A 10,283-nucleotide genomic window follows, 5' to 3' on the forward strand; every position below is an offset into this window, starting at 1 on the left:
GTCAAAATGCAGTCTCAGGTCCTAATTCCTAGTGAATGGCACAATAACCTGATAAGATCTGAGTCCTCAATTTCTTCACAGATGGAAAGCAGTACTCTCTTACTGCCATAACTGTACTTTAAAACCCTAAAGCCAACATCTTTAGTTACACTTAAGGCCAATAGGTAACTTATGAAGCTTATAGTCAGCTCTTTATACATGAAATCGACCTACTCATGATGTTGGTAATATTGACATGGAACATGCCTGTCATTCAGAATTCAAGAGCACATTATATCATGGAATTCTTCTTTGTAATGATATAGTTATACTTTATAAACTTAGGTTATAATTACTATCTGTCTATCATGAAATCAAGAAATGAGAGTGTGGATTTAGCAGGGTTCTTCCATTTTATATTAACTCACAGGAACCGCATCACATTTTTCCCATCAAAGTCCACTTGTCCATTTTACAAGGCAGTTTTAGAGATAAATTCACATCTGATTGATAAGAATTCAAAGGATATGGGGTTCCCCGAAAGCCTTTTGCAGATAAGACTAACTAACAGGCATCTTTCGTTCAGTAAACTATTCCAGTTCCATGGCTTTTATCTGCCCAAATCCAAAGTGTAGTTTGTTGATCAGCACCATCTTCATACATTTGTTTAAAAGGATACTATAGCCATCTTTCATTGTGTCACTAGGAAAGATTTGATATTTCAAGTCACACAAATCTCCCTCTCTTGAATTATGGACCATGTTAGAAATGGGAAGAAGAAAAGTTTCTCTCCCTGCCAGATTTCATGATGGAACTGAGCTGAGTAACACAGAAGCCTCTTGACTATGGGCTCCTGGTTACGGCTACCAAGGAAGAAAGTGCAGCCATTCATGACTTAGACTACAGGGGGCGTTCATTCTGAAGGAATGGAGCGTGGCTGGTTGGTACATCCAAGATTCACTCCTCAGTGAGGTCTGCCCTCCTATTAATCATAGATCTTTTGGAGCTATTGACCCAGGAACTCAAAGAAGCTGTGAGAGTAAACACTTAAAGCCATCTTGCTCCCCCCAAGTTGATGCAGGTTACTGGAGGCATTCTTCCATCTTCCCCCCTCCCCAAGGAGAGAATAAAGTCTATTTAAAAATGAGCCCCCAAATGTGGTGACATAATTGTTAACTCTAAAATGTACCTTGATTCAAAGCCAGGGCAGGGGCATAAATAACAATTCCAGTATAGAGAATCTAGGGGAAAAAGAAAACCAAATATACTGTATGAATTATAAAATAAAATATTAATTTTTTATAAACTCAATTATGAATTAAAACAGTAGTTTCAGTATACATGATAAAATCTGTAACTTGAAAATGTTAGTTAAGTGAAGCTGATTCTTTACCGTTTGTGATGTGGTCATAGATTACAGAAATCTTTTATGGCCAATTTTGTTAAAAATACGGACTTCTCAAAAATAAAAAAATAAAAAAATAAAAAGTAAAAAATAAAAAAAATTAAGTAAAAATACGGACTTTTCACATGGTGCTCAGTGCAGATAGTCATTGATCCATCAACTGAAGCTTGAAATCAATTTTCCTCGATCTAAACAATTAAAAGGAAAGAAAAAATACAAACCTAAAAAAAAAAAAGATGGTTCCTCATTCATACTTCAAACTATTGTTAATCACTGCATACTTAATTGGGAAAAACAGTAATAATTTTGGAAACTGGTTTCAAAAAGTTTGCATGCTAATTAATTAAACAAAACTATAAATTTGAACTTAAAAAAACCCTGAAAGCCAACAAAAACTATATTCCATCTTTTTGATATTCTATATTATTTTTCATTCATATATCTAACAAATATTTATGAATCTGGGGCACAGTAGTATGATAAATGTGGTCTTTTTTTCTCAGGATATTATTTTCACTGCATTAGATTTTTCAAATACTGTATATCGTATCCTGTATATTCATATATATTCTATGTGATTTACTTTATAAAAACATATGGTTCTATGATTCTCTATGATTCCATGTTTACTCTATAAAGACAAATGATGAAAAAAGCCATATTATGTAGTATTTGAATGTTTGATTATACTACATGGATAGGTCAATGGAAGTAAGTCCTTCAAGAGGGAGATGGTAAAGCTTTCCTCTTTTTGTAGTAATGAACTTTCCACAGTCATTATCCGGACCAACTTGAAAATTTGAAAACATGACCACAGGCCACCTTCTTGACACTTGTTCCCCACTTTTCATCTCTGTAGGCATTTCTAAAAATGATCCAAAGAGGAACTAAACAGTTGGTAAATGCAAGATACTGGCCTCAATTCTTTGTCGGAATCTCTACCAGACCCCAAAGGGCTCCTTCCTTTTACACTGGAAGTGTTAAGGACCAATCTAAGTTATGCAATTTACAGAGATAAAAAATGGAGTCAAGTTAAATAATTTACAAAGGCACTCTGTTATGCTATAGCAAATACTTAGGGTTGCTTGTGATTGGAGAATTGAATTACCAATAGGGATGAGAATGAAAACTCCTTCCTAGATCTCCATTAACAAACCCATCCCTCTAAAAAGCATTTACCTGTCAAGAGGAAGATCGATATAAATGATGTGACAATAATCATGACAAGCCTCCAGCAACCTGGATGAAGACTGGGAAGTGTTCTCTGTCATTCACTGCTTGGCAAATCTTTGCTTTCCATTTGTGTCAATCAGTAAATCTATATTTGCATTTACTTATATTACCTGACTTGTACTTGGCTTTAAAAACTCCAGAGTGCATAGTTCTGTTGTTTTATACTCGATGACCACTTCAATTAGGGCATAAGTTTCTGCTTTTTAAAAGAGAGCACTGATTCACTTTTGTGAGCATGCTTTCAAGCAAATGAAATTATTTCCTAGTGTCTTCCTATGTCAGTTAATTTTTACAAACCTGTACTCAACAAGTTGCAAAACACTATGAAACATACTACTTGTTTTCCCTTTGTTACAACTCCTACCATCAGCTCCTACAGCTCCTTCAAATATCTTTGTCATTTCAGTAACGATGACATCTCAGTCACTTTGGTGGGCAGAAGCAGAGGTGGGAGAGGAAAAAGCATGTGCTCCCGAAGCAACATGACTGTTAGTTGATTAATGTAATACTTAGCATTCACTTGAAACACTCTGTTTTCCAAGAAGTGGGGCATTTGCTGAAACACGGTTTAATGATCTTAAGAGTTGATGCTGTATAACAGCAAGTGTTTTTGCTTTTTTGTCTCCTATTTTCAACATCTCTTTCTTATGTTTCATTCATTTACCAGATAAGCTTGGCCCAGATGCCTTAGTTCAAACATTTCAGATGACAAAAGGTAAAACAAACTAATGGAGAGTAACTTACCGTTAGAACAATGAAGAGGACTGTTCCACAGAGACGAACATATTTGTTAAATCGAAGCTCTAAATACTGTTTCCAAAAAAGTGAAAAATGGTTAATATGTGAAAACTTTATACTGTTGTGAAACATCAGCTGCTCAAGAGGTAAAGGGGTTAGAAATTTAAAGCAACCTCATAAGATTTGTATTCTGTATTCCTACTTTACTACTCTTTTTATATATATACGGCAAAATTAACTCTTGTTTTAAAGTACAGGCCATTAGGTTCTAATACATACAGGACAATTCCATCACCACCAGAAAACTCCGTTATGTTGTTCCTTTGTAGTCAAACTCTCCCCCTACCCCTAAACCTTGGCAATCACTGATCTGTTCTCCATCCCTAGTTTTGACTTTTCAAGAATATATATAAGTGGATTATATTCTGCATTTATAGAATGAGCAAAGTGCCATTCTCCCCTTTGTCTTGGTATGTACTTTAGATATTTCCCTGATCCATTTTGGAATCAACCTTTCCCACTGCAGGCAATTGTGATGGAACTGCCTATCAAGGTGCCCTGCCTCTTCTGACCAAGGGATGGTCATATGACCCAAGTTCAGGCAATCACCTTCTCTCTCCAATGGATACTTAAATCTTAGAGGCATAATATAAAGACAGAAAATGGCTGGAGCAAAAGAGGACTGATCCTGACAGTGGCCTGAAGAGGCCATCCTGGCTTCCATCCTTTTCACAGCCTCTTTGCTCATCTTTTCACTCTCTGATGGGCTACCCCTGTATCCTCCCAAATAAATTATTTTTTATTTAAATCAGTCTATGTCAGTTTCCATTCGGGGCCAATGAACAACTGCCAATTCTTCCTACTTTCCTTGACATCTTAAAATATAATCTGCTTATCTCCTATAGTATATGTCATAATATATTATAGAGTTAGAGTCATAGAATTTTAGAGCTGGAAGAAAGCTAGGTTCTCATTCTTTAACTTGAATATTACTCATGTAGAGAGAATTTTAAAGCTGAAAACAAGTCTTTTCATAGAGCAGGAGAAAAGAAAGAGGAAGGAAAAATTGACATTAAGTAATAATCAGAGGCAAGGACACGAGATATTTTTGCTCCATAAACACAGGTGACAGTTATAGAGTGCTTGCTATATACACTGTCCTTCCAACAATTCCCAGAGGCCAGTACTACCAGTCAGAGCAGAGGGCACTGGGGTTCAGAGAGAACACCAAAGTTGCAACCTAACAATTCTCACAGCCACAATGCAAGTCTAGGACTATTTGATGCCGAAATCTTGGCAGGGAACCACTACATTATTCCAAATAAATAGGCAAACTGACCATGTCTCTAAGACTCAGAGTGAGTGGGTGGCACTGACGCATGGTAGGACCTTCAAAAAACAACTAACAGGTAAAAAACACACAGCACAGCATAGTTTTGTGGAGGAGTTCCAGCCCTTGACCCAGTCCCAATCATGACTCCACAAGCTCGGGGAAGTCACTGGAAATCTTAGGCTCCTCCTCTTGAAAATGAGGATCACAGTACTAATTCTTTCCCCTCTTACTTTGCAGGGTTTTGGAGGCTATCAAGTGATATAAATGGATGGGGAAATATTGTAACTTGTTATTCAAAAGTAAGACATTAAAAATTGGCATCCAAATCCACAGATAAATATAACGCATAATTATAAACATACATATGTATTCAAAATAAATACATATGAATAATATATATAAATACATATAATTCACAAAAATACATATATATTTAGGGATTATAGGTTATATATATATACCTAGACAACTCAGTTCCAACACACAGATTTTGTGGATCCAGAAAGATCCTGAAGAAGTGGTGAACGAAATTGTATTCCTGCATTACCTTCTTATCTGTGGGTCTGGAAGTGGCTAACACCTATCAGGCCTATACTTTAAAAGCAGTGATAAATAGATAACAGATATGCTTCTGAATAGCCAATTCTAGCTAAAGAAATATAAGTTAGGAAGAGATTTCATATTTGAGCAAGAATACCAGGGTATATCACCCAGCGCTGGACTTCTTATTCTGTGTAGGTGGTGCCCTCTGAGGCATATATAAACAAATAGAAAAGAGTTACAGGAGAGTGTTTGCTATGGCCAATCGTCAGGGACAAAGCATGTTATCTTAACTTCCCTGACCCCAGCTGCTGGGCACCCACCAGTCATGCAAGCTGCCAGCGTGCCCACAACTCTGTGTGTTCTGTTCTACTTCCCTTGTTCTCTCTGTACTCTTGTAAGCCCTGCTTAAGGGTTATAACAGACTCACCAGAGGCTTCAGAAGCAGCCAGTATGCACCACTGCACAGCCTCTAGGCATGTGTCTACTTTGCTTCACACTCTTATGTAGCTTAACTTACTCTGAGTCTCTCTGTCTGCAAAATGGGGCTCTCTTAGCACTTCCCTTATAAGGATTGTTTTAGTATTGAGTCAGATAATGTATGTGTGTAAACCATGCAGCCCAGTGCCACACATGTATTAAGCATTCAGTAAACATTAACTTCTTGCCATTTTTAGCTGGAACTCTGCTAACAGCCTCCACCGCTGGAAACGTATGGGTAATCTGTTTCTGGTTGAATTAATGCTGCTGTCCCGAGGAGGCATGGGTCAGTGCTTATGAGAGGAGCATTCATCTCTGGGGACTGAAGTCCTCTTGCCAGGTTCTTCAAACCCTTTCTGAGTTTTGGAGTTGGTTGACTATAGATCAGAGCTCACAGACTCAAACTGCCTAAGGACTCATAAAGTAATATACACAAGTGGATTGGCCAGGTGTTCATATATTAAAATGTTGGACTATTCCTCACATCCACTAAGAAATATGTCCTCTCACATCTCTCTCAAAACCAAGTACTCCCTTCACCCTGTCCATGTTCCCTTTTGCATTTTTGAGAAAGACAAAAATGCAGATAAAGATTTCTCTATCATGAGAAAGTAACCATGCAGCTACGAGAATTAACAGGAAGTGAGAACAATGGCTGTAAAACTGGGAATTGATCATGGAATTCACCCCAGGGAATGTGAGCCCAGTGTCACCAGGCTTCTAAATTTTCAAAAGAAGCTAGAATCTGGAATTGTATTTGACTTCTCAACATCATAAATGCTAAATTAATTTTCTTTCAAAACACTTTAAGGGTCAAAAAAAAAAAAAGAAAAGAAAAGAAAATTAAGATTGGCCTGGGGCAGCCAGTTTGTGAATTTTGAGCAAAACAAATTCCATTCTGCTCCCTTCTGGGATGATGACTGAACTCTCCCAAACACAATGACCAGAGTGAGTGGAAGGCATTGCTGCCCCAGGGGTGCCTCACCCTGGATGGCATCACCACAGCCCAGGCAGTTTGTCACTAACACTTGTTGTGCCATTGAGGCCCCGTAGCCAGCACCAGTTGAACCAGCCTCACTAGGAAACCACCTTCCAGTGGCTCTGGACTGGAGCAAAAGGTACCTGAACTTAAGGCCAAGAATGAGTGTCAGAGCCCTCTGGATAATGACCTGTGCGAGAGGAAACTTCTGCAGGTTTGCCCATGTGCCTCGTGGGTTAGTGCCTGGATAAAGAGACCACTAAGGGTGCTGAACTGCACCCCCACCCCGCTCACATTCAACAGTTCTTTAAATTAAACCAAACATTCCCTCCCTCTCCAAAGCCCTTTCCTGCAGACAACTGGAGAAAACCTATAACCAATGGAGCTGTGCAGCAGGAAAGATGGTTTTATTTATTGATTTAAATTGGAGTTAGTTAACATACAGTGTAGTATTGCTTTCAGGAGTAGAACCCAGTGATTCATCACTTAACATATAATACCCAGTGCTCATCCCAACAAGTGCCTTCCTTAATCATTTTTCCACTGAGAGAAAAGGCAGAACTGTTTAAGAACCTTTCAGCCAAATCTTCCTAGCTATCCCAAGATAACCACGTCTGCTACTGTCACCACAAATATTTATGGCCCACGTTTTCCCAGCACTCACCCAGCCCCCGACACTATTCTGAATGTTATCCTTGCATCATCTCATTTAATCCTCCCAACAACTAGATGAGGTAGTTGGTATTATTACTTTCATTTTGAGATGAAAGAAATGGGCACAAAAGGTTAAATAAATCATTCAAGGTTACCCAGCTAGTAAGGGGTAGACTCTGATCTCAAATGTAGGTACTGGGACAGGAGTTACAGCACCTTACCCACTTGGGCATGTGCCTCTGGAGGGGGTGTGTGTGTGTGTGTGTGTGTGTGTGTGTGTGTGTAGGGGCAAGGAGGGGAGAGTGCGCAAATTCTTCCCAGACGATCCTGGGAAAGTGAGTGGTGCCTATGGACCTGGAACAAGGGGATTCCTTTCAAGGAGGAGAGGCTGAGATTTGAACAACTTACCCTCCCCTAGATAAAAAGTTTTAAAATCTTTCCCCTTGACTCGGAATCAAAGATGTTAAAGCAGAAAGCGCCTTAGCACTAATCCAAATCACTCCGTTTACTTTGGAAGCCTCTCTTTGTCAGTGAGCTCCTGAGAGCAAATTCCAAGATTTTTGTGGACTTCACAGGACACCTCTCCCCAAAAGGGGAGGGCAGAGGAGGTAATGGACCTGGACAGGGAGATATTTCGATGTGGTGGTGAGTCTGCCCCCAGGAAAATCCCTCCAAGAGCCTGAAAAGTCCTGCCCCCTCCCCTCCCCCCCAACCCACCCTCACCCTTTACCTCGTAGGTGCTGGTAATTCCCAGTTTGTAGAACACCGGGAGGAAGACCTCCGCGCTGATGGCCACCACAAAGAAGTAAGTGATGGCAAAGATGCTGAATATGGCCCCAAAACGGTAGACCTCCGAGGGGGTGCCCAGGACGGTGACGGCCGACATGAAGCTGGCGGTGAGGGACAGCGCCACGGGCACGGCTGTCATGCTGCGGCCGCCCATCAAGAAGTCCTTGGAGGTCTGCTGGCCGCCCCCCGCGAAGGCGTAGTAGATGCCGATGGCGGCGGAGATGAGCAGCATCGCGGCGAACACCACGTAGTCCCACACCACGAAGGTGCCGATGCCCCGCGGCGCGTCCATGGTCGCTCGGTCTCCCGGGTCCTGCGTTCCAACCGTGGCCCCGCGGCGCACAGCTTTACCTCTGCGGCGGGGCGCTCACTTCTTATTCCCCGCGCCGCGGGCGCGGCAGGCGTGGCGCCCGCGGGGATTGGAGGCGTCCTCCAGGTATCGGTCCCCGCCGGCTCCGAGCGCCCCGCGAAGGGGGGGACGTGGCTAGGCGCGGAGGCCTCTGCACCCACCGCAGCCGGCCGAGCTCGTCTAGCCACGCCAAGCCCTCACCGGGGTGCCGGGCTCGGGGTGGCCGGGGTCGCCGAGCGCCGCGGACATCTGGGAGAACTGGCGCCTCCAGCCGCGTCCCGCGAATCCGCCGGGAGCGCTGGGCCTAAATGTTACCAGGTGGCACCCGAGGGGACGCACCATTTAAATAAACAGGCGACCGATGGGGGAGCGCGGGTCGAAGGTCAGTTGTAACACTTGTACTTTTCGCTTTCCGGTTCAACAGTCCGGGTCCTTACAAGAAGATACACCTGGGGTTTTTACATTGCCTTCTTTGATAACTTGATGGGCGTTTCAGGTGACAGTGTGCGGTGAGCTGAGGTTCCAGTCCTTAGGCAGGTAAGCAATTACAAAGGAGAGGAAGAAATCTGTGCTATTGGTGACTTTTTCTCCTTTAAAGAAAATATTATTTAAATTTTAGTTAACATACAGTGCAATATTATTGGTTTCGGGTGCCTTTTCATTCAATAAACATCTCCGATCCCTACAGTCTCTCCTAAATCTGATAGTTTCTATTGTATTAATGGTTTAAGGAAGACTTAAACCCTGTGACATATAACATGCTTGGTACTTTATACATTAACTAATGTAATTCTTACAATTACTCTTGAGGTAGGAATCATCTCCATTTCTTAAAGGAGGAAACTGTCTTAGGAAGATTAAAACACTTGCCAGGAAATGGTGGGGATTAAGATTTTTATTCAAGGTCTCATATCAGAATTCGTTCTTTTAATTGCAATGCTATGGATTGTAGAACCCAAATGTAGATAGGTGTTAAATATAGGCATAAATATGTACACTTAGGTGAAGACACCTGAAAGCATATGGAAAACAAGGTCATTTCCAGTATCAGTACTCAGGACATATTTTAAGTGGCTTCCCTTGAAATATTACTAACAATACATGACTCATGCTTGTAAAGCAACATGACTCCCAGGTTTTTCCTCTGAAATAGACCCTCCAGTCAAGTGTGCCCTGGCATAGGTCTATTTCAGGCCAAACTTGTTCATTGTCATACATCTTAATAATTTACCAGGTGATCCTTCATAAGCAATCCACAAAATGCATTTAGCCCAGCCCAGAATGTAAAGAAAACTATACCGGGTTTTATTTTTTGTGAACTGGCATTGTTTGTATAATATTTTTAAAGGGAAATAAAGAAGGAAATGGAAGCTAAATCCAAGTAATTCAATCACTTACACAAATATGTGGCTTGGACTTATGTCCCAACTGTGTGAAATTTACTATCTTTGCACTTATGATTTTCTCCTGTTCTCACTGCCTGGCACTCAAACTCATCACGAAACAGCATCTTACAAGCTTTAAGGTACAGCATCCACTGTATCTAGGGCTCTTCCATCTCTGCCCAGAACTACGGTGCTTTACTTGCAAGGACAGCTCCTATCAAGACTCACTGAGCACCACCAGTGAACCTCACCCCAGTTAGTGTCCTGCCAGAGGACTGAGATGACATGGTCTCTAGAGGTGATGGGCTCTGCTTACATAAAGAGGTGCTCTGGTAGTAGTGGAGAGACAAGAAGTCTTCCCATCTACTTTTTAGGCATTTCCTTTTCAAGTGGATCACAAAGTATGTTTTTAATCCAGT

At 41.3% G+C, this 10,283-nt stretch overlaps 1 protein-coding gene across 1 annotated transcript in view; it reads right to left on the reverse strand.

The window, feature by feature from the left end:
- SLC5A8 (solute carrier family 5 member 8) overlaps nucleotides 1–8,482 on the reverse strand; it is a 52,808-nt gene extending 44,326 nt beyond the window's left edge. Inside the window, exons 1-3 of the mRNA XM_049626156.1 lie at nucleotides 8,072–8,482; nucleotides 3,362–3,427; nucleotides 1,169–1,220 (exon numbers count right to left, since the gene is read on the reverse strand). Coding sequence (XP_049482113.1) covers nucleotides 1,169–1,220; nucleotides 3,362–3,427; nucleotides 8,072–8,422 — 469 coding nt within the window. The 5' untranslated portion in view covers nucleotides 8,423–8,482. The remainder of the gene's footprint in view (nucleotides 1–1,168; nucleotides 1,221–3,361; nucleotides 3,428–8,071) is intronic.
- Nucleotides 8,483–10,283: the final 1,801 nt, after the last annotated feature.

Source organism: Panthera uncia, chromosome B4, assembly GCF_023721935.1.
Source record: "Panthera uncia isolate 11264 chromosome B4, Puncia_PCG_1.0, whole genome shotgun sequence".
Classification (NCBI taxonomy): Eukaryota; Metazoa; Chordata; class Mammalia; order Carnivora; family Felidae; genus Panthera; species Panthera uncia.